This window comes from Ambystoma mexicanum, chromosome 7q, assembly GCF_040938575.1.
Source record: "Ambystoma mexicanum isolate Mex_15411 chromosome 7q, UKY_AmexF1_1, whole genome shotgun sequence".
Classification (NCBI taxonomy): domain Eukaryota; kingdom Metazoa; phylum Chordata; class Amphibia; order Caudata; family Ambystomatidae; genus Ambystoma; species Ambystoma mexicanum.
The window spans coordinates 705,218,100-705,243,345 of NC_090941.1; the positions used below are offsets into that span (position 1 = coordinate 705,218,100).

General features: G+C 45.5%; 1 protein-coding gene across 2 annotated transcripts in view; it reads left to right on the plus strand.

The window, feature by feature from the left end:
* The window catches only part of ZDHHC20 (zinc finger DHHC-type palmitoyltransferase 20), a 1,413,520-nt gene that overhangs the window by 1,342,667 nt on the left and 45,607 nt on the right, over nt 1–25,246 (plus strand). For both annotated transcript variants that reach the window (XM_069640342.1, XM_069640341.1), the window contains one exon: nt 3,699–3,777. In XM_069640342.1, the coding sequence (XP_069496443.1) occupies nt 3,699–3,736 (38 nt within the window). In that variant the 3' untranslated portion in view covers nt 3,737–3,777. The remainder of the gene's footprint in view (nt 1–3,698; nt 3,778–25,246) is intronic.

A 25,246-nucleotide genomic window follows, 5' to 3' on the forward strand; every position in this document is an offset into this window, starting at 1 on the left:
CCCGGTCACACTGAACCAGGCAGGAATCAAGCTAGTTTGCAAAGGTAAATATTTATGTATTTAGAATTTAAATCACAATATATTTTAAAAGGTAACAACAATCACCAATGGAGGGACAGAGCACTGAATAATATCTTTAATGCACTAGGAATCAAGTAATAAGCACAAAAACAAATGCAGCACAGAAAAGGATACTTTTGGGTTGGTTTGGAATAGATAGCGCTATGGTTAGGGGTTCCCCCTCCAGCACCACTCAACCCACCAATAGGCAATTTAAATAGATATAAGGAGAGAGCAGGTACCCAGGAATAACACAGATCAAACAGAATATCACTCCCACCTTCCCCCTTTTAACACAAGAGAAAAACGGAATTGACTTTTCAACTGTCAGAATGGCTTTGAAATTGGCTGAGCAAAAACATCAAATGTGGTCAAAAATGCTTAAATTATTATATAAGTTTCTACAGGAGCTGCTTTGAACATATGCAAGCAAACAAAAGCAATGATTTAATCAAAAGAAAACAATTAGAATCTCAAAGTCAAAGCGGGAAATAATTTAAAGCTAATTCACACGTGTAAAACCTTTCAAAATGTAAATTTGCGGAAAACTTTTCCTTATGCGATTTCTGCTATAACGGGGCAATCGCAATGTTTCACACTGCTGGGTTCCAGGGATAGCTAAGGATGATGGGTACAAGTGGGAGTTGAAATTTTGCTGCTATCTTAAAAATTGAGGCAGTTATAGAGGTTTTAGTGAGAGGTGTTTTTCGAAAATAAAGACACAAATTTGAACAAGGACTTCAGTTTAGAATCAGAAAATATGGCTTATGCTTTTACTCAAGGCTAGAGCGTTTAGCTAGGCAACCAAGTCGGGACACAGTAAGCTCTGAGACTTATTCATGACTTCAGTAACAGATCCCCATCACCTTGCCCGGCGGCACCAGTCCAAAGACTCAAAGTGGGATTTATGGATCAGAGTTACACAATAAAGATGACTGTGAAAATGGCGCTTTAGCAACTAGACAGAAGAAGATAGCACTAAAGATTTTGACACTGTTACAGGTTATGAAAGTAGGGATAGTTCAGAGATTAGAGTGGAACAAGAAAATGCAAGGTATACAATAGTTCTCTAGCATCCTATTAATACTCACAATCCACTGGGATTTAAGATTTTGGACAGTCACGGTTCTGGTCAATGGGTTGGGTCTATCAAGGAAAGACGGCACATCAGGCGCGGGACTGGATCAGCTAGGACGGTCACTGGACTGCACAGGATCTGCCCTTCCTGTTTCTGGGTATTTCAAATCAGCGGGATAGCGAGTTCATCAGGCAAGCCCAAGCCAGATAGTTTCAGGATGCTAGTTTCAGGATGCCTTCCCACACCACAGCGCTCCACTGGGTTGCGAGAGTAGGTTTGAGGATTGAGGCCTTGCTGAAATGGTTCAGCTACTGCTTGGCAAGATTCTTGGCATCTGGATCTGGAAGGATGTTAAAGGCATATTTTATGTAGTATCTGTTCATCAAAATCCCACAAATGTGAGATCTGGTTTCACCTTTCTGCAGAATTTTGTCCATTTCGCCATGAAAACATTTTCCAAACTTTCTGCAAATTTCCAAAATTGTGTGTGTTTACCATAGGGATGAGTGTGTAAAGTTTAACAATTTAGCATTAATACAGTTCACATAAAACCACATATATTGCCATTCCTGTCCAGAATATGTTACACAGTTCCACCGCCTCTTGAAACGTAAAGCCAAAAATGAGACCAACAAATCTGTCCTTTTTATATTTTTCACCACTTTGGATAACAATTTGAGTCTCTAAAAATTGTTCATTATTTATTCTTAGCAGCAAATGGCCCACCTTTTGTCTCTCCCTGGAGCTCAAGGAGAAGCCCCCTCCTTTTGGGGAATTCCTTCAAGGAGCAGTTTACAACCTTTTCACACGTCTATTTCCTGGCCTGGGGATCTGCCATTGTTCATTCCTTGGTTGTAGACAAAAGACTGGCCTAACCCACAATTATCATAGGTCAGTGAGTTTCTGCTGAGAGGATTTACCTCCTCTTGGGGGAAACCTGTTTTTCCACTTCTTGCAGGCCCAGCCAGGCTAATTTATTCTTAATTTCTTGATTTAAAATCCAGCAGAAACCAAACTTGTTGCATCAAATGACTTGGATCATTTACTTTCTTAGCTTTAAACCTGTGGAATCAAAAACTGAGATTTGTATTCCATTTAGCACCAATCCTTTTATGTTTGCTAATCCGGAAGACTTTTAGTTTAAATAACTTTGAAGTTTCATCCGGAGAGCCCATCTGACATGGCTGTCATTCACAGGTAGCACAGTGTGCTGCACACAGATTTTGACAGGGGCTGTCATTCGCAGGCAATCCAGTTTTTCTGAGAAAATGTTTTGCTCTTCACATTTCAGGACTTGGTACATTCACAATGCTTCATTAGATTAAATGAAGTTCAGTGCCATCAAGATTTTGAGTGTTGATAAGTGTTGTGTACAGGCATTTTGGAGTTTTTAGCAACAAAGTAAATGTCATTTACAGGCAAATTTTGGAGTTTCACCTGCAAAGTGCTGCTTTTCCCTCTGCACTCCGTATGCTTGTCATGGAGCCCCCTGGCACATTTTCTGCACTGTGTGATCTATTCCACCACCCATGCACCATGGGTGGCAGGTTGTGCATCCATCTTTTTGTGTGTTGAACGCGTATTTGGAGGGTTTTGCGTGCACAAGAGTTTTGCCGCCATTTTTGCTGTTTCTTGCACCATAAATAGCAGAGTGATGCCGCATAGTATAGCAGAGTGGGTCAATACATCCCACAGGGGAATGTCTCCTTCTATTAATCTGCTACCTCTTTACTTTCATATTTGTCATTTTCCCATTTAGCAAATGTATTTTGTTTTCTCCCATGTTGCACCAGTTTTCTATTGTTCTGGTGACCCCTCCCCAGTTTTGTGCTGAATGCCTCATTTGGGTGGCAACTGCAAATGAGGTTGGAAGTAGGTAATGGTGGCATACAATTCTTCGGTTTTTAAAATAAACTCCCCACCCTGTTTTCTTCAAGAGATCCACACTGCTCTTACCGTGTCTCCTGGTGCTGCCATAACCTTTCCCCGTCTTCCTAGTCACCCTTCTGTGACAATTTCACCTCTGCTGTAGGTGGTAAGACCATGGCATTTGTGACTGTGGCCGAGGATATTTAAGGGACACTTAACCTGACACCTTTATAACATTGATAAGGCATTCCTGGTGAAAAATGTTATTAGTCTGAAAAGTAATCGGAAGAGATTCAACAAATTAAATATGTGAAAGTCCTTTCTAAAAGTGGAACACCAGTCGACAAAAGCATGCAAAACCTGGAACAGGTTTAATACCATGTTAAATAAAGTATTGTGCAAATAAATTGGGTTGGCGGTTTTATTTGGATGGGAAAGTGTATTGCTTCATTTGTCTCTTATAAAATATATTTTCCACAGGGTTGCATTTGGTGGCGTCTGAGTGGAAGTGAAATAACAATGAAACGTATTTGTACAATTATGAACATGAAGTAATAAAATGCATTTCATGTAATGTTATAAGTTTCTTCAATTAACACTTGCAAATAAGTGCAGATAAAATGAACATGATTTGTAAAATGTCCCTTCTTTTAAATCCAGTAGCTATATTGTATTATTTTGTGTATTTCAGATGAAAAAAAGCAAGTCATAGTATCAATGGAAAGTTGATTGCTGTCTTTTAAAGGCCCATCGTCTCAGTTGGAGAAAAGGTGAGAACTCGGTTCAATAGCTGTTGCTGGTAAAATGGCAGAAACCCTTTCTTATCCCATTCAGTGCGTGTGGCAGAGCTGTCCTTTGGGACGTAGAGCCTCTAGAAGTGGTTGTGCTTCAAATGCTGATATGATTAATCTTTTAAATGCAACATTTAAGGGACTAGTCATGGAGCAAGCAGGGTTATGAGATCGGGATTTTTGAAACAATAGTTAACTATGTAGCCTTAAATGAGTGTGCAGTTAATTGTGCTTGTTGTTCCTTCATAGCTATTACAAAACAAATATATAGAATGAACATGGAAGGCTCATCAGTTCAATATTTGAGACAGAACATTCTTAATTATTGGATTTGTTTTAAGTTTACAGTGTCATAAAGCATGAGCCTTACCGTTCTATCGGGAAGTGAATTATCTGTAAATTATGTATAATAAAGCAAACAGATGAAGAAAATAATTTAACCGCCAAAAGAATAATGTTCTGGTAAACAATCTGCATATATGTGTTTTTCAAAATGCAGTTGGAATGTGAATGGAGGTGTGAGAGATAACAGTTTTCTGTAATGATGTAAAGATGAAACGTGGCAAAATGGAACAAGCATTGAGTTCCATGCTGGGACAGGAAGACCCAGAAAAGATTGCTTTAAGATTTGTCATCTCTGGATGTGATTACTAGGTTGCTTCCTCACTGTGCAAGGCTGTTCCTCCTACTCGTCTACTGGGCCAATGTGGCTCAAGGATATGTTGGGTATGAGGTGACACGTGAGTGCCTTCTGTGCCTTTGTAGGACCGACCTGGTCCATCTGACCCTTCCTAAGAGGGGAGACTCAATGTATTGGTCTCCCCTCTTGAGGTTTACCTTCCAACTCCTTATGTATTGCTCTCTCTCCTTTTCTGGGTGATTCCCTTCCGACCTCCAACCTCTCTAACTCTCCTCTTGGCCACCTTCTGAACTCCAAGCTTCCTTCAGCTCCTCATTCCACTCCTAAGGGGCACCCTCCAACCACCAATAACTCTTCTTCCTTCTCCCCCTCTTGGCCACTCTGTGCTAGGGTGACTCATACAGCCTGATGACAGGGTGTCTCCTGAACTCCCACTTCTAGGCTGAGGTACTCGGCTTATATACTGTGATCCCTCCTCCACTTGAGTCTCTGACCTTGTGTGAGTGTTTGCACTTGTTTAATTCTGGGCTCAGTTGTACCGGATTGGTTAATGTAACCTGGGTCATGTGGACTGCAAGGGGCTTGGGCGTCATCCATATTAAGGCCTACCACCATCTAGGATTTTGATTTTGCCTCTGCAACCCTCCCTTGTGTTGCCTATATTGAGCTGGAGGGTCAATAACTTAATTTCCTGTATCATTCAATCAATCTCTATTCAATGAGCCACGGATCTGAAACTTTGCATCTGCAAATCCTCCGATTTCGTCACAATGGGGAATTTGGGTTTGGCTATTGGTTGCATTAACTCTCCCAAGGTCACTTTAGTATGCCACAGGTAAATGGAGGAATGGTGGGGTTCACTGTATGTGTCCGCTGCCTTCAGGCGGGGACCTGGTGAGGGTGGTCTTGTGATTTCCCCTTATAGCTTCTCTGAGCCCAGCATACTCTACCTTGGGGTTGTATCCAGGCCATTCCACCACCCTCCTGACAGTCACCAAATGTAGCAAGGAACATTGTCTCATGCATTTTCCCCGCTTGAAAAAAAACCCCCTACTTTTTGGGTGCAAGGAGCTCTTTCGATTGGGTTTGGCAAAGACCCAATGTGTTTGTTTCACAAAATGCTCAGGAACACTCTTAAAAACATTAGTAGGTTCACCACAACAACTAGTCCTGTTCTGTGCAACTCTTATCGCCTCCAGGTTTTCTGTAGCTCAAAACCACTGGTCAGATTGCGTGTGGTCTGTCCTGAGGATCACTTTCTCTGGTAAACCAGGCAGGAAAGGTAGTTCAGTGGTGTAGGTCTCCCCTCTCACTTGTGATGCTACCCGGCTTCTAGATGGGTGTCAGACACTCCATCCATACAAATAAGTACCAGCTTCTGCAGTTTACTTTGTTTTGGAATACCACATCTGCTCAGATGGCTGAGGACTCCCAGAGTCCAACATGGCTATCGCTCCTCACCACAATTCTGATTGTCAGGTAGGCTCCATAAGGACTTCGATGGACCAACATGTCTGTTCCCTTGTGCCTCTGGCATTTTGGCTGTAACCACCACTGTGACTCGTCCCCCACCATCTTTGGGAACATAATTTGTCCTTTGGCTGTGGAGAGATTTCAGTATGATATAAGCATGAGCAAGGTGTCCCACAAGTACATCACTAGCTAACGGGATGCTCTGGCTGAGTGGGAGGGCTTTGTTTTGGTTCCATAGCTTTGCTGGCCGTTGCCCGGCTTCTGCTTTGTCATGGACTTCTTCACCTCCCATCTTACCTTTTTGCCTACCCATCCTTTCAAGCTGTTTCGGGCCAGCATCTGATTGCTCTGTCATGTTGATTATTCTCTCCAAGCTGGTACTATGACATACTCTCCGGGCTGTATATCTGGCTCAATGTGTCTCCACTGCTGTGCCCTCTGAACCCCTATTGCCATCCTGATGGCTAGCTCTAGGTCCATCTTGCAGACCTTATGTGGTAAATGAGGGAGAAGAGAGTTGAGGAATTGCTCCAAAACTAGGGGGTTCTCACTTTGACCATGTACTTCTCCCTGACCCATTTGTCCACCAGGAACTTGCTGCAGAAAGACATGCGGGGCTGTCTCATCCAGGAGGAGACAAATACCCTGAAGTTTGACAGTGGTACTGTGATCTCTGCCCAATCGTTCCAGGATACCGAGGCTCAAGTTTCATGTTCAATATCTCTGCTAGATTTTAGTACTAGATAGGTGTCATTGAGTTCATCTGTGAGTAACAGTATGAGGTAGTGGGACCAGCTTGTCTTTTTCCAATTGGATTCATTAGCAATGTTTTCAAAGTTATTAAAGAAGGCTTTTGTATCCTTGCCCTCTGTAAAATGGAAACTAGTGTAGCAGGCAACCAGTTGTAAAGACCGCTGTCCAGAATAGTGGCAAGGGTGGTGACTACAAGATCAGAGAGGCTCCTGTAGAATTTGCTCAGCTGGCTGGATCCATCTCTGCTAATTGGGTAGACCGGGATTGCTCAAATAAATTATTCAGCTGGCTTTGGGGGGCTATGGGGGAGTTCTTGTGGGTCTGGTTTTATTTGGGGTCAATTTTTGTGCTGGAGGGACCTGCACCTGCTAGTTTTATAATTATTTTCTTCTGTAGTTTAGTTCACTGGGTACACCAGTCTCTCCTCCATTGATCCAACCATGACAGATTGACATTGCTAAAGCCAGCCTCCAGGGTACTGTGGTTGGGGGGGTTGGGTGTCCACCGCTGCACCACTGTGGTAACCCTAAGATTGTGGGCCAGGGCTTGGGGGCCTAGCTATGGTCTTGGGTAGGCTTCTGGGTAGACGTTCAAATTCCACTTCTGTCACCTCATGTCACAAGGCTTGACTGTGACCAGAAATGAGAGCAAGACTCAAATTACTCTTCTTTTGTAGTTGTATTGGATGAACAAGAATAGGATGTCCCTGACAATGTTGTGTTATTTCTCTTCCTTCTACCTTCCCTACATTTCCTCTCATGCCCCCCTCTTTTCCCCTCCTCCCTCTTGCCCTTTCCAATGGTTTCGACAGAGCACCATGTTGGTGCGTTTGTATTCAAAATTCAAAAATAAAGTTTAAAAAAAAAAAAAATAATAGGATGGCCCTTAAAGTGTTTCAGGATAAGGTGAGGATTCAATGTGAGGTTTTGTGAATCCTACCTTTATTTATAAGATATAACACTTTTGCTTCCAAATTTCTTTTTGTTAAGACAGGGGCAGTTTGATCAAGGCTGTCAGCCTCAGTTTTAGTATTCGTAATAGTCCAGGTCTTTGTCCAAAATTACTATTTGTGGACTTTCCGGGGTCCCATACTCCACAAATAACTAGTCCACTGCAACTTCTTGAAGAGACAAGCAGCTGGCTTCATTAATTCAAAGGGCATTCTTGTGTGTCGTGCCCCTGTTGCTCAAGGTTGTGTAGGGTATACTGGGGAGTGTTGCCTTATCCTCCCTCATGAATCCCTTTTCTCTTTGGGTATCAAATTTTGACCGCTCGCTGCCCTCTCTACTTTGCTTATGACGTCTCTAACCTTTGATGTTGGTTGCCAAGCAGTTTTGAACCTTTATTTGATCCTTGGACACATTATTTTAACTCATCATGGGCATTTAGATATATGGGAAGATTATCTTCAGCTGCTAGCCAGTATACAGAACCACTCTGCCAACCGTGCTGCAACAGTAAATGCTGCTCCAAGTGTGCATAAGCCTAGAATAGTATCAACCCATACAGCACAAATGGCTCTGCTATAACTGGGCAATGATACTGCACTCTTACACAGCACACAAGGCTCATTGCCACTCTCAAGTGTACCCGTTTCTGTTTTAATATATACTGTTAGAAAGGTAACGAAAGCAAACTTTGGCACAGCTAGTTGACTTTTAAATATGCATTTCCCATACCCTTGTTACTGCCATCATTTGCTCTATTATTCACATCACATGAGAGGTATTGCCATCATATGCAAGCTATTGTTCTACAATGATCGGGTATTCACACGTTTGCCAGGTTTTGACACCAAATGTCCAGGTAATAGTGCTGTTCTGCAGGTTCCCCATATATGTGCAGTGTTTGTATAGTTGATATTAAAAATGCCCTCTATTTACACACATTGAGACCACAAATGTTGTTTGATTTTTTTCATCCTGCCCCACTGCTGTCCATGCACCCTACTGTACACTCTTGCCTCTGACAACTCTTACTGCCAAGCTGCACATTCATACATAACCTATTGTAATATGCCCCTTTAGAAAGTTAGTCCTCACAGTTGCTAGTGGTTTCTACTCAATTTCCTAATGGACGTTTGGCGGATATTCTTTGCTATAAACTATGGTCAAGGATGTTGTGGCGTTACATTTCGAGGTTGGCAGTGACCAAGGCAACAGTTAATATAGATTGATCTATTAAAAGTGTACAGTACAGCTTAGCGGAATGTCGTTACTCAGTGTAATCAAGCAGGAAACTATTAACGATGGTGCAGATTGTTAGGAAAGTTTCTGTTTGTGTCATTTTCCCTCCAGTTGTGTACCCCCCAACTTGTTGCTGCTGTTTAACACCATAGTCTGACTTTGCCAGGGGAGCCCAGCCTTCTGCTGCACTCCTCTGGGCCTTCGCTCATTTTTATGGGCAAACTATCATGCCCTTAAGACAGTCAGTACTGGCAGACTTTGTTTCCCTTAGTCCTTTTCCAATGTTGCAACTTTTCTGCAACATGTAACAAGTTTGCAATGTACCGTCCAGTACAGTACACTTGGGTCGCTTTGTAATTTCCAAAGGCCCTAGGGCCTAGATACTCTCGAAGGATTTTTTAGGAGATTTGCAGATGTGTCACGGACAGGGCTGGTAGCAGCTTATGTTTTCATGTAATGTTAACCTTTTCCTGCCAGGTAAACCGCGATTACTGCGTTTGGCACGAATAGGTGGCCTGGCTCCAAAATCGCCATGCCACAAGGTCCTTTGTCCTATCCTTTGGCCATTTTGCCCCGTTACCTTCCCCAGGTCGAGCCGACCCGGGTCAGTCCTTATTTGGGCATTCATTTTACCTCGAAACGCCAAGCTTTCGCTGGCTTCTGCATGCCTTGTGTGTATGCCTCCAGGATGTGGGCTGGAGTGTCTGTCCACAATACACATCCTGGGTGCCAGAGATGGAGTGCTGTGAATGCCTGAAACTACTATGGTCCATGATTGGTCCACCTATGTTATGCCTGTATGTGAGCAGATCTCCCATTGGGTCCTCTTCGTTTTGGCGCGAAGGAGATTCTGGATAAGAGTAGCCCCCAAACACCCATACCATGTCGATCTCTGGAGTTCTCACTGAACGGAGGATAGCATCTAAGTATCCTGAAGCTAAGAAGCAGAGTTGAGGAACCGCTGGAAGGTTTGGCACCCTGAGCCCACTGTCGTCCCTTGGGACCCCTAGACATCTTGTCATCCTAGAAGGTCTGCGAAGACGCTTGACCCATTGGCATAGTGGGACCAACTATTCTCAGCACCTTCATCAAACCCTGCAAGTAAGCTTTCTCGAGGTGTCCCTGGGCCAACCAGTGGGCTGACCAGCTTACGCAGGACCTTTGCTCTGTCTCTGCCGCCGTTTCGAGGAGGCCCACGAAACTTGGTATACTGCTAGCTCTGTGTTCACGGCACCCTCGTGCCGAATTTCGGACACTTGGCATTCCCAGGTCTGAAGTGAGACGAGTGCACCAGAACCGGAGCATACACGGTTACTGTGTCGCCCAGCCGTGGTGACGGCCTTTGCTGGTGCGCTGCCTTTGTGCCCCTCTTGCCCCTGCTGCAGTGGAACTGGCCTGATCCATCCACCAAGAGTGGAGAAATCGCCACTGTCCCGTTTGGAAAACATTGCTGTATATTCGTCGCTGTAAGCCGCAAAGCTGCCAAATTGCTGCACTTGAGCCTGCAACTGAAGTGGACTCGACTGCCGAAGTTTGGTCCAGAGTGCGCATGGGGTCGGTGAGTAATCGAAAGCCTAGCCGATGGCCCCTAGCGCCTCCTTCCATTTTTATGCACGAGTGGCCCCTGGGGGCTCCTCTCATTTGCACTGCTAGTGCGAACTAGCAAACGATTCCCAATTCTTGGATTCAAATCTGCCCTCAAGTGGAGAACCTCCTCGAATAGTGGGAACCTATTCTTCACCGCCTCACCTACCTTCCTGAGCTGCTAGAGACCCCTGAAGAGACCCAGTTTTGCCCATTAGAACTACTGCATGCGTTTGCATTGCCTGTACTTTTCAGCATTAAGCTCCCCTCTTCTTAGGGATCGGACTGCCTCTTAGTTATGAGTGTGTTGGATGTAGAAGGGGCTAAAGACTATTTGCACTGCCTGTTTCCTTCCCCTTTTAGGTTTAGACCCCATTGGTCTTGTATATATGTAATTAGATAAGATTGTGTTGGCTTCATAAGTATTACTGTGATTTGATGTGTGTTTGAAACTCAAAGACCTTGAAATAAATGTATATGTCCTTTTAATATATCTACACCTGACTGGGAGTTATTTGTAAGTGTCCTTTACTCTGTGTGCTCATTGAGTTCTTTCAGTCACCCTCACCCCTCCTGAGACAATAGTCTTGACTGCCGCCAATCTACCTTGTTTGGTCTGGCTTGTCCAGAAGGTTACCCTGTTCCAAGAAACTAGGCTGGCCTCCTGAACCTCTGCCCACCAGGTCAGAGTTCAGAAATCCATCTTAACAAATTGGTGTACAGTGGTGGGACAGGACTGAAGGTATCCAGTGTTGCACACTAGTGAAGGCATTTAAAGTTATACCTATCCAGGGCACATAGTGACTTTGTAGTGATAGCCATAAAAGGCCATAGACCCATCTAACACAATGGAAACAAGTACCTTAATAACCTTAAATGCTTCTAAGTCGGAAACGTTGAGAAAGATGTGTACTGAGAGATTTATCTGCTCAAGGTACAAAATTGGAAATGATCCAAAGAGTCATGGAATGGCAAGAGTTGCAACTCAATGCCATAGCCTCTTATGATCGTGCAGAAGGGGGGTGGAGCAGCTACCACTGGCAGAACTGACCGTTCTGTCACTGCCCTCATCAGTGGTGCCCATGATGACAGGGAGGATGCTATGTCTAATGTTTCCTCTGCAAGCTATGATGCTGACGCCATGCTGGAATTCAAGAAACAAGAACTGCTGTTTAGGCAGAAGGAGGTTGGATTTCACATGTATGGATAAACTGAGACTAGAGCAGGCAGAACAAAAAGAAAGACAGGGAGCACCAGATGGAATTGGCCAAGCTTCAAGCTTCAACTGGATCCAAGGTATCTAGACATGGGTCTGAGTGGTCCTCTCATCCAAGATTTCCTAAAGATCTGCTCAGTGTGTATGATGAGAAGAATGACATAATGGACTGGCTGAATGCATTTGAGTATGCATGTGAAGTTCAGGAGGTTGTAAATGCTGATAAGAGTGCATGGTTGCTCAGCAGACTACCCCATTCTGGCTGCAGTGCCATTATGGAAATGTCGAAAGCTGAGAGAGTTGATTTTGCAATGTTAAAGTAAACTCTCATTTTGAAGTTTGGGAAGACTCCTGCCCAATACCTAAAAAGGTTCAGAGAATTTAGAAAGAAAGTGCTTGGGTGTCATATGTGACTGATTCTTTAAAAAACTTGACTGGCTGGGTTGAAGGCTATACGGTCTCCACCTTTGAGGGTATGATATTTCTTGGCATGCTTCAACATATTTTTGCATCTTGTTCCCCTGAGCATAAGCAGCATTTGGCAGATTCAAAGGAGTTGGATCCTAAAATGGTGGCCATTGCAGCAGCTTTGTGAGTGTCCCATAGTGTCGCATAAGGACAAGGCTCATCCTGGTAAGCAGGAGGGGGGGAAAAAGCCCAAAGATGAGGAGGGTGGGGGACCTGATAAAACTTCCTCCCAGAAGGGCTACAAAATGAAAAATAAGGGTAAGTCACAAAAGAACACAACACGCAGGGTAGTGGAGGTTATCCTCCAAAACAGAACTCTGGTTACAGTAAGCCTCCCTATGTGAAAAGACCCAGTGGATCTTGTGTGGCTTGTGGAGCAGGTGACCATGTGAAGGGGGACTCCAGATGTAAGGTCAAAACCTTGGGGGACCACTCTGCTAATCTGGCCTTCTCCTCCTATGAGGAAGAAGAGATTAGAGGGGCATCCTTCTCCTCGGATTCCTTCCCCAGTGGGATAGATTCTGAGGTAGTTTTAGTTTCCCTGGGTTCCTGGGAGCCTAAAGTCTCAGAGGCTTATGCTAGGATTCCGGACAATACCAAGCACTGCTTTAAAGACAGTGTGCTGATCAATGGAGTAGATACTCCTGCTCTTAGGGATAGTGGGTGCAGTCGTACTGTAGTAGATTCTACCTTGGTAGACCCAGAGGAAGTTGCCAGAGCTCCTCTGATGCCCACTGAGTTGGCTCAAGGACCACCTCTCCAGTTTCCAATTATACCTGTAAATCTTACTTTAAATGGTACAGTAGTCAGGATTCCAGTGAGCATTCAGAGAGATGTCCCAGGAAAGGTCTTGCTAGGAAATGACCTCTGCGCCTTAGGGCTTGTGGGAGATGCAGCAGAAAGACCTGTGCAAGGTCTCAAACAAGGCTAGCACTGGCCAAGAGCACTGCAGTGCCCAAGCCAAAGGGGAAACTCAAGGCTAAAGGAGTCAGAAAAGACAAGAGGGAGAGAGAATATTCCCCCTTACTCACTTAACACTGAGGTGGAGGTAGTTGGTCAAGCACCAGGGCCTGACGAGGTTGAGGTGTTACCTGAAGTATTTGATCCCAATGACCATCTTGAACGAAAAGATTTGTTAGTAGAAGGTGGTCCTGACAGGGAAGAATTCAGTAAGGGCCAATGTGAGTGCCCATCTCTAGAAGGCCTAAGGAGACAGGCCTGTTCCCAGCTTGAGGGTGAATCTCCTGGGAAGCACAGGATTTATTGGGAAGGTGGGCGTCTCTACAGTGAGCCTACAGAGTCTACAGAGTCTACAGAAGGAGACCATAGGAGGTTGGTGGTTCCCCTTGCTGTAAGACTCTTCCTCCTGCAGCTGGCGCATGACGTGCCCCTTGCTGGTCACCTTGGTATCAAGAGAACCAAGCAAAGGTTATCCATGCATTTCTGCTGGCCCAAGATGGGGTTGCAAGTAGAAAGTCAATGCAGGAGTTGTGCCACCTGCCAGTTATCTGCTAAGAGTGGCTCAACAATCCAAGCTCCACTGGTACCACTCCCAGTTGTGGGGGTACCATTTGAGAGGGTAGGGAGCTACATTGTTGGTCCCATTAAACCCCAAACATCCTCAGGCAATAGGTTTATCCTGGTGCTGGTCGACCATGCCACCAGGTATCCTGAGGCCATCTCATTGAAGACTGTGACTGCCAAGTCAGTTGCAAACGCTTTACTTGGCATATTTACTAGGGTTGGCTTCCCTAAAGAAGGTGTCTGACAGGGGCAGCAACTTTATGTCAAAGTACATGCAGGCCATGTGGAAGGAATGTGGTGTCACCTATAAGTTTTCATCCGCATACCAACCACAAATCAATGATCTGGTTGAAATGTTTAACAGGACCTTAAAAAGCATGATTGGGGCTCTGGAAGAATCCCAAAGAAAAAAATGGGATCTACTGTTGCCATGCTTACTGTTTGCCTACAGAGAGGTACCACAGGAGGGTGTTGGCTTCAGCACCTTCGAGCTTCTGTGTGCTCACCCTGTAAGGGGACCCTTGGCCATAGTCAAGGAGGGATGGGAGATGTCCACTCCCCCTATTACTACCAATGTAGTAGACTATGTGCTAGGGCTCAGAAAAGGATGGTACTTGTGATGGGTCTGGCTAGTGAGAAACTGAAGCCAGGGCAAGCACTAGTGAAACATTGGTATGACGAGAAGGCCGCCCTCATCAATTTCACACCTGGTCAGAAAGTCCTGATCATGAATCCCATAAGGCCTTGTGCTTTACAGGACAAATTGTCAGGCCCTTACACAGTGGTGGAGTCACTGGGTGAGGTCAACTATTTAGTGGACCCTGGAAGGGCTGGTCAGACTCCAAAATTGTTCGATGTGAATAGACTGAAGGCTTTCATCCCAAGAGTGGAAATTGCTGCACTGCTGCTGGCTTCCGATGTTGAGAAGGAGGAGTTAGAACCTCTCCCTGACCTGTTCCAGTGCAGTCCTTCAGACAGCTCCATTGAGGGTGTCCATGTGGACCCTTACCTGACTGCTGATTAACAAGCAGAGGTGAAAAGTTTGCTGAGGCAATTTTTCCCCTTGTTCTCACAGTCTCCTGGTTTAACACCTTGGTGCAAAAATGACATTGACACAGGAGACAGTGTACCTACCAAAGTAGGGAATACAGGATGTCAGACAAAGTAAGGTCTTACATTAAGACAGAGGTCACCAAAATGTTGGAACTTGCGGTGATTGAACCCTCTAGTAGTCCTTGGTCCAGCCCAGTGGTTCCAAAAGCAGGTACTTCTGAGTTGAGGTTCTTTGTGGATTACAGGGCTCTGAATGCTGTCACCAAGACAGATGCACATCCCTTGCCTAGAACAGATGAGCTGGTGGATATTTTGGGTGCCTCCAAATACCTCGGCACATTTGACCTCACAGCAGGCTATTGGCAAATAGCTCTTGCCGAACATGCCAAGGAGAAGACTGCTTTCTCAATACCAGAGGGTCTTTACCAGTTCAGGGTAATGCCTTTTGGGTTGATAAATGCCCCTGCCACTTTCCAGAGGCTTGTGAATCATGTTTTGAATGGGTTGGATGAATACTGTCTTGCATATCTGGATGATATAGCAGTTTTCAGTGCCACCTGGGAAGACCAGGTGAAACACCTTAGGATTGTGCTGCAGGCTCTTCAGAAGGCCCACTTGACCATAAAAGCCAGTAAGTGCTAGATTGGACAATGATCAGTGGTCTACCTTGGACATGAAGTGGGTGGAGGGAGGATACAGCCTGTACCCAGTAAAGTACAAGCAGTATAAGACTGGCCTACCACCACTATTCAGACCAAAGTGAGAGCCTTTTTTAGGACTCGCTGGATGCTATAGAGATTTCATGGCAGACTATGGCACCATAGCTACCCCTCCGACTGCTCTCACCACTCCTAAGAAAAAACCCAAGAAGGTAACTTGGTCTGAATAGTGTGAGAAGGCCTTTAATATGGCTTAAGACCTTTTTATTGTGCAGACAGATGTCTCTGACCCTGGGATAGGAGCTGTACTATCACAAGTATATGAGAAGGGTAAGGAACACCCTATTAGCTTCATTAGTCGCCAGTTTAAGGACAGAGAGCTCAGATGGTCCACAGTAGAGAAAGAATGTTTCTGTGTGCGGGCCCTAAGGAAGCTGAGGCCCTACCTCTATGGGACCCACTTCACTGTGCAAGCTGACCATAAGCCCTTAAAGCGGATAATGAACATGAAGGGAGAGAATACAAAGTTGCTCAGGTGGTCCATAAGTCTGCAAGGCTTTGACTTCACTATTGAGCATAGGCCAGGTGCCCAACATAGCAATGCTGATGCTTTGTCCAGAATGTTTAACCGACCTGAACATGACTCATCCAGGGGTGGATTAATTCCCCCTGTCCTTGGTCTGGGTGGGGCGAGTGTTGGGAAAGATTTCAATTTATGTGTAATTTTCCCTCCAGTTGTGTACCCCCCCAACCTGTTGCTGCTGTTTAACACCATAGTCTGTTTTTGCCAGGGGAGCCCAGCCTTCTGCACTCCTCTGGGCGTTTGCTCACTTTGTATGGGGAAACTGACATGCCCTTAAAACAGTCAGTACTGGGAGACTTTGTTTCCCTTAGTCCTTTTCCAATGTTGAAACTTTTCTGCAACATGTAACAAGTGTGCAATGTACCTTCCGGTACAGTACACTTGGGTCCCTGTCATTTGCAAAGGACCTAGATACTCTCAAAGTATTTTTAGGGGATCTGGAGATGTGTCACAGACAGGGCTGGTGGCAGCTTATCTTTTCATGTAATTTTAACCCTTTCCTGCCAGGTAAACCACGATTAGCGCGTTTGGCATGAATAGTTGGCCTGTCTCCAAAATGGTCATGCCACGAGGTTCTTTGTCCTGTCCTTTGGCCATCTTGCCCCTTTGCCTTCCCCAGGTCAAGCCGACCATGGTCAGTCCTTATTTGGGCATGCATTTTCCTGTGAAACGCCAAGCTTTCGCTGGCTTCTGCATGCCTTGTGTTCCTCCAGGATGAGGGCTGGGGTGTCTGTTCCCAATACGCATCCTGGGTGCCAGAGAGTCTGGAGTGCTGTGAATGCCTGGGACCACCGTGGTCTGTGATTGGTCCACGTATGGTATACCTGTATGTGAGCAGATCTCCCATTGGGTCCTCTTCATTTTCGCGCAACAGAGATTCTGGATAAGAGAAGCCCCCAAACATCCATACCATGTCGATCTCTGGAGTTCTCACTGAACGAAAGATAGGATCCAAGTATCCTGAAGCTAAGAAGCCGAGTCGAGGAACTACTGGTGACCCGGTGGAAGGTTTGGCACCCTGAGCACGCTGTCATTCCATGGGACCCCTCTGCATCTGGTTGTCGTTGAAGGTCTGCGAAGACGCTTCGACCCATTGCAATAGTGGGACCAACTATTCTCGGCACCTTCATCAGACTCTGCAAGTAAGCTTTCTCGGAAGTGTCCCTGAGCCAATCAGTGGGCTGACCAGCTTTCGCAGGACCTTTGCTCTGTCTCCGCTGTCGTTTCGAGGAGGCCCTTGAAAATTGGTATACTACTAGCTCTGTCTTCACAGCACCCTAACACCGAATTTCGTACACTTGGCGTTCCCAGGTCTGAAGTGAGACGAGTGCGCCAGAACCGGAGCATACACGGTCACCATGTCGCCCAGCCGTGGTGACAGCCTATGCAGATGCGCTGCATTTGTGCCCCTCTTGCCCCTGAAGCCTGCTGCTCTGAAACTGGCCTGATCCATCCACCAGGAGCAGAGAAATCTCCACTGTCCTGTTTGGGAATCATCACTGTATCTTAGTCGCTGAAAGCAGCAGATCCGCCAAATTGCCACGCTTCAACCTGCAACCGAAGTGGACTTGACTGCCGAAGTTTGGTCCGGAGTGCACCGGGGGTCTGTGAGTAATCGCAACCCTGGCCGGTGGCCCCTAGCGCCTCCATCCATTTTTATGCATGAGTGGCCCCTGGGAGCCCCTCTCCTTCCCACTGCTAATGCGAACTAGCGAACTATTCCCAACTCTTGGAATAGACTCTGTTCTCAAGTGGAGACCCTCCTCGAATAGTGGAAACCTATTCTTCATCACCTTACCAACCTTCCTGAGCTGCTAGAGACCCCTGAAGAGACCCTGTTTTGGCCATTGGAACTACCGCGTGCGCTTGCATTGCCTGTTCTTTTGAGTATTAGGCTCCCCTCTTCTTAGGGATCGGACAGCCTCTTAGTTAGGAGTGTGTTGGATGTAGAAGGGGCTAAAGACTATTTGCACTGCGCGTTTCCTTCCCCTTTGGTTGTGGACCCATTTCGTGCATTAACCCTTTAGACCCCATTGGTCTTGTATATATGTATTTAGATAGGATTATGTTGTCATCATAAGTATTACTGTGATTTGATGTGTGTGTTTGAAACTGAAAGTCCTTGAAAAAAATGTATATGTATGTTTAATATATTTACACCTGACTGGGAGTGATTTGTAAGTGTCCTTTACTATGTGTGCTCATTGAGGTATTTCAGTCACCCTCACCCCTCCTGAGACCTAGTCTTGACCGCCGCCAAGCTGCCTTGATTGGTCTGGCTTGTCCAGAAGGCCACCCTGTTCCAAGAAACTAGGCTGGCCTCCTGAACCTCTGCCCACCAGGTCAGAGTTCAGAAATCCATCTTAACACAGATGCATCACTGAAGGCATTCATAAATGGGACAGCATTGACACTTTGCTGCATACTTTTGAGAATAACCTAGCCCTGCCTGGTAGGGACCACATTTTAGATTGCAATGTTTCTTTGACTAGATGGACAAAGGGCAGACATTTAAAATATACACGCAGAGCAGCGTGTTGGGGAATGTAGCTGTGTTGGAGAGGTGAAAATGTGGATTGTGCAAAGGTTCTCCCATCCCCACTGCCCCATGAAAGATGGGATCAGAGAAGGAGGAAGCCGTGATGTTGCACCGGTTTAGATTTTTGTCCTTTTATAAAGTGATTTAGCATGACACTCACATTGTAACACTCGGGGATCTGCAACCTTTGGACCCCCAGATGTTTGGACTAAAACTCCCATCAGCCCTATGAACCATTGTCAATAGCGAGGGATGATGTGAGTGTAGCCCAAAACATCAGGAGAGTCACAGGTTACAGCGAAATCTAGCTATGTCAATACTTGTTTTGTAACAGTGTAAATGGTAACAGAAACACACACACTTAGAATGGAAGCGAGCCTTGCATGCTCTGATACAGAGCATTATGATTGTGAATTAGTAGCAGTGCACATTGTGATGGTTACTGAAGAGCTGATGCTCTTCTACTCTTCTCTAGGCTTAATCTTTACAACGTTGGTAGTGAAATGGTGCAAGAGTCCACCTTCAGTAACAGCAGGCCAGCAGAGTTTTTTTATTCACCCCGTTTACACCTTTTTGAATTGGTCTTTATAAATACATTTTGGTGCTTTTGTTTTCATTTCAAGTAACTAAAATACAGGGGTATAGCAGCCCTTTCTTGTTCCAATAGGGTCTCTAAGAGTTCAACCAACTCAGAGCCCTAATGTCCAAGTATAGTGATCAGTGCTTTCAGAGAAATCTCCCTCACTAGTGGCTTGATCCACCGGCTTAGGACCTATGCCTGAATGTTGCCCTCTCCCCTCAAGGTGAATAACGACTTGCAAACCCTTCTTAAAGATGCAACATTTCCATGAGTAACTTTGTCAGTATGCAAAGGATGGTTCGATTTTGTGCCCCCTGTTGTAGATAAAACATTGTAATGGTGCAGTCCACCAGATTGAACCTGCAGCCTTCCGCAGAAGGCAGAAATGCTTTCCATGCTAGAAAAATAGCCTTGCGCTCCACAACATATAAATGGAGGAATTGCTTGTGATGGCACCACCGGTCTTGAACCTCCAGATCCTCTAATGTAGATCCCCAGCAATTAAGCAACACTTTGGTGGAGATGGTAATAGTAGATTTTGGTTTCAAAGCAAGCAGAGGTTAACCTAGACGCTCTTTGGCATGGGTGCCAACCTAGACCAAGCCTGAGACCACAGACTTGCAAGATGCGGTTGAATCTGTCATAGGCTTGCATGCAGGACCACAAGCATGCAAAAGGCCATAAGACACCAAATCCTCTGAAATCATAAGGCTAGAGCCCAGTGAAATAGTTCATAAGAGCACTGAAAGACCTGATGTCCAAGTTCCTGTCCGGGAAAAAGGACGGCTCTTCCCCTAGTGGGAGTTCCAAATCAATCCATTGTACTGAGCTCAACAGATGAATTGTGTATAAAAGTTACAAGAATGCAGAAATTAATAAGATATTTTACAAACAAACACATATGGTGCAACAATAAATCCAAGATTCATAGGACTCGCGATGTGGACCCATCACTACTCCCAGTGTGAAACATAAACTATGAATATAAGTTAAACAACCGGCATATCTGTATTTATTAGTTGGCATCGAAACCTGCTGTCTGGTCAGAATTAACATAAACCTGAGCGGGACTATGTCTTAAACAACTCCTCTCCTTCTATGATTTTTTTAGCATTTCATTAGTCAACCATCACCATCAAAATGTATAAATCACAAGTATATTTTGGTTTGCTTTTTTTTCTGCAAGCTTAGTTTTGGTTACCAGTTATTTATGGTTAAGCCTTACTCAGGGCGAAGTGAACACTACTGAGTGGTCTGATGTGTAGATCTGTAATCAACAAAGACATTGGGCCTGAGTCTGGCGATAACCCTGCTTGTGCTTCCGTTGGTTTGCCGCTGGACTCGTAACACTTTTCTGGCACCTGACTTCCGGGTGCCACAATGTCTCGGCGGATCAGGAAGTCAGGCGCCGGAAAATGTTCATCCCCATTCCCATGGAGCCCCATAGGACTCCATGGTAATGGGGACATGGAAGCACTGGCACTGTTGCTAACTATGCCGGTGCTTCCATTTAAACTCTGCGGAAGAGCCAGTTATGCCCAGCAGATCCGACCTGCCGGCGCAACAGCCCCCGCCCGCAAAGTTTTAGTGTGGCGGTCCGAAAATCAGTGCTGGTACGGTGCGACTGGCAACCATAATTCCGGGCCACCACACTTGTATTGAGGCCTAATTGTCTTAGAACCGGTGGTAGTGTGCTAATCATGCAATTGTTACCAAATTCAGTTACATTTTATGTCACCTTTCAACTTTGTTACCTTCTGATGTTGATAACCGGCCTACCTCTATCGGAACATCTTATGGGAAAATATTTTAATTTCTTCCATTCCTAATACATTTTTTGTTGCAGTCCAGAAATTTGAGCCCCGGCTGTACCGGTGTAACATTAGAAAGAACCACCCATTTTTTCTCTTAATAAACACGTGTCTCGGGGGCTTCTAATACGCATAACCGTGTTTATTAGATATGAGGTTACAGTAAAGAATTTCCCCTTGTTTTTCGAACACTTTCTAAGCTGCCTTCCTTTATTTGAAGGTACGGTAACAGGCATTTTTAGGGGTGTCTGCAGAGTGAATTATTAAACTAAAATCACTCATTTGATAAGTGATAGAACATATATAGTAACTCCATCCTATTTGCATTCATCAGTGTGTAACCTTAGCCATAGGAACGTCAAATGGGCATCCGTTAATGCCTGGGGTTTTCATAATGAATCTTAGAGCAACTAGACCGGGCCCTCGCAACTAAGCTACTACTAGGCATATAGGGTGACCATGTTGGATGAAAACATGGCTAGTTTGTTTTAAATATAGCTTTTTACTTTGGGCACTGCAACTGCCTTATTACTTGTTAAAATATGAAGGCCGGCCAATGTAAATCATTCAAACCGGTAATGTGTAGATAAACTATGAATCCACTTTTGTTCTAAATTATGTGACTGATTCACCATAGAAACATTGTGCAACTCTGTGTTGGATGCATAAGATGTGCATGTGCTGGTCCAGAGAGTGCATCCACTTACCCTCCTGTAGTGCCACCAGGATCTGGGCTGGTGTAACCATTCTGAACCTTTCCACCAGTAAGTGTTGGAAGTTGGAGACTTCTAGAACTGTCTTCACCACTCCGCTCCCTTTACCTTTGGAATGGTAAAGTAGCAAGAGTATTCTTTTTTTAAATAAAATGTATTTGTTATTGGTTCATATAGAACCTTTAACAAAAGAAAAAAAGAAAATATACAAAACGTATCAAGAGACCAAGGAAACTGGTTTGATCGCCACCAGAGCCAGCAACTTGGAAACTTCCTTATTCGGGGATCAATTAAAGATGTTGGGGAAGGGGAGAGGAGGCGAGATGGCTTGTCTATACCCAAAACAGACTGCATACAGTGCCCAATGGTATGAGGCAATCTTTGATCAAGTAGGGAGGAAACAAGAGATGGAGTCCTGGCACCAGGTGTGTAGGGTGACGATTCTTCCGCTGGTCTGCTGAAGAGGTCTTTGATTGGGGAACACATATTTGTATGATGTCGGATGCTTACTAGGCAGGGCATTCAAGTGAATTACGCTCTGTATGGGACCTGTTTTGGAAGCTCTTAGCCAGGCCCTGTAATGGGCTTCCTTTGGGCCAAAAGGAAGAAGAGGACCTTTTTGGAGGTCTGTGTGATGGCCAACAGAGACTTGCCAGTCAAGATATTAGCATTTCTTTGGAAAGTTCCCAGTCAGTGAAGAGGTACAAAAGTGTAAGACCATAAAAGGGAATACCCTTCATCTTATCATGTACCTCCTGGATAAGTTTGATGCCTCAGAGTTGGGCTACTCTGCAGCAATCTAAACAAAGCTGTATGGCCCTGGGTACCATGTTGAAAGCCCAACAGCCCCTGAGTTGAGCATGTCATGTGCCATCTGACGGGCCTCTGACCGCCTTGCCAGAAATTGGTCCTTTTTGTGCAATGTAAGGTCTTGTGAGACGTCCGAAAACCCCTTCCACTTCTTCTCTTATGTCCCGCCGGAATCTTATGCTCCTTACCGGATGAGGTCAAGAAAAGGCTGGGCCACAGTGGAATGTGCCAGAGGGCCCTAAATTATGTTGTCCAGCTTATCGCCAAAAAGCCTTAATAGTTTTCTGTCCTCAGAGCATGTTCGGCTGCATGGCAAGGCCTGTCTTCTCTGCTTTCACTGAAACGACTGCTAAAACCTTCATCTCCTGAGGGGGTTAGGGAACTGGTATTCTGTGAAACCCATGAGCCTCTGATGAAATGCCTAATGGGAGGAGGGGAGCCCCTGGCCACCGTGTTGCATGCCCTTTGAGGGGATCCAACAAGGGGTGTACTCAGCCAAGTTGTTATGGCAGTGGAACCACCGGGACAAAACGAGCAGCTGGAACCAGAAGCACTGCCTGCATTGCCTGGTGCAGGTATGGACACTGAGATCACACAGGTCATCGTTGCAATGGAATCTGGAGGCCAGTGGGGACAAAAACTGATAGGTGGGGGGGGTCATAAAAGTGATCCTTCATCACTGGGGTGAGGTTGCAGGAAACCTAACTAGAATGAGGGCGCCTAAATCCTTGTAGAATCCTTGTAGAAGGGAGTGGACCTGGAGGCAGGGCCTGTGTGAAGACTGAGGCATGAGCTGGTTTCTGAAAGTGATGGAGAAAAGAGTGACATGGGGCTGATTCCATAGTCTTTGAAATTTTTATGCAAACCAGTCCACTGTCGGGAAAGTGGAAGCTATATCTGTGAAGGAGAAATCCAATTCTGTCCTTTGCCATTTGAGGAATAATAATACAAATGGTAGTCTGCCAATGTCAAATTTTGACATGCGTCAATCCGCCATGTTTTTGAGTCTGCTATTTTTAGGAGATATGTGGATACCTGATACCCTTCATAAACCTAAAATTCGGTTTTTATTCAAGGAATACAAACCAGTTTCGATCCTTGTTTTGGCCGTTTTCAAGTGTCCTAGTTCTATTTCTTTTTTTAATGCTTTTTTGTATATATATTTCTGAGGTTTGTGGAATCTGCTTAGATCACATGCTGTGCATAGGCCGACTGTTAGGGAGAATTCTCTGTTAAGGCTAATTTCCCAAACCTAGTGAGTCCCCCAGCAGCTTTGCAGGATTTTTTGGGGTTTATTTTTTTCTCCTGCTAAGAGTGAGACACTTTTTCTCCCACTCTAGACATGATTTGAGGTGTTCCTTTGACTTTGAATGTGTTTTATGGGCTATGGGGTCCTTTTCCCCATAGGGCTTCATGTGTTTTTGGTATGTGGGTCACACAGAACCCTCCGTGCCATAACCCAGGGGTGTCGTAGCGACCCCCAAACATAGACTCCATACCCTGGGACTGACTGTCTCCCAGGGCATGTAAAGTCACCATTGGCTTTACTAGTCCCAAATTATGAACAGAAACCAGTACAAACCATCATATTGTGGACGTACTGGTCGGGCAATTCGATTGCCCCCGGGGTCTGTTGTTTGAGGGGGCACATCGCCGTCCCCCCTGATCAAGTTTTGGCTGGTGGCAGTGGATACTACTTTTTATATTTGACCGCAAATATTTTCCTATGGGATTTTCCCATTGTTTGAGGCTACCACTTTTTAATATAGCCTCGAACATACCGCCGGTTTATTAAATTAATGTAAAATCACCGGTTGGTCATTTTTGCCGAAACTTGGTTCCAAAATGGCGTTTGTGTTCGCTTCTGTGACTCCAACCCAAGTTGGGCCCTTTGTTCCACTTTTTGGCGGGCTTCTTCACAGAAGCCTCCAAAAGTGGTGCCGCTCTGTCTGGGTACCACAGGGGGGTGTGGGAGGGGGTTTAGGCACCCTGGACTGAGTTGTCTTGGCAACTCAAGTCGCACTCGTGTGATTGGCCCAAGGGGGTTTGCTGCATAAAAGCAGGGCTTTGGGGGCTGGAACTTCAGAAGTCACCACAGGACCTAAAGAATCCGAAGAGGAAGAAGCTGAGCCGACCTGCAACGATGACACCACCGGTGGAGCCCTGCTGAACCGTCTCACCACTTTTCCCGACGACAGAGGAGATCTCCAGTCCGGAGAGTCTTCTTCCTTTGACTGGTGGGGATAACCAGTTTGCCCATCTTTTCGCCTTCCCGGATCATCTTGTGGCCGCCTTGCCTGTGCCAAGCACCCCGGCAACCGGGATACCACCGTTTTTCCACCACCGCAAATAAAAGGGTCTTACCTTTTAACCGGAGAACTCCGCGGCTGGTTTCTTCCCTGGCAGTGCAACGACCTTCAGCTTTCCTCCACGTCGAGACCATCTCTTCCTCTGGACGACGCCGTGACTTGCACCTGCTGCCAGGAACAACTGCCCCCGCTGGAGGATCCTCTCCACTTTGAAGGTACTGTATCCGCCTGGCCTCCCTCGCAACGGGCTGTGTGGGGTGACTCTTAAAGCTTCCACTTACCACTTGGGTTGGCCCTAGGCTGGCTAACTGAACTTTTCTGAGCTGACTTCATTCTTCTCTGAACTCCCTGGAAGACTTTTCAAGACTTTTAAACTGTGTGATATTGGGCGCATTGGTGCTCTGTTCTCTCAAAGAGGGAGCCTGGCCTCTGAATTTTTTGCTCACAAGTAGACTTGACTTTCCTGCCTTGCTGGGTGCTTCTAAAGTATTGTGTTGTGTGCTTTTCCTAATTTCAGTTTGTTTCCCTCCCTTGTCCTTAACTTATT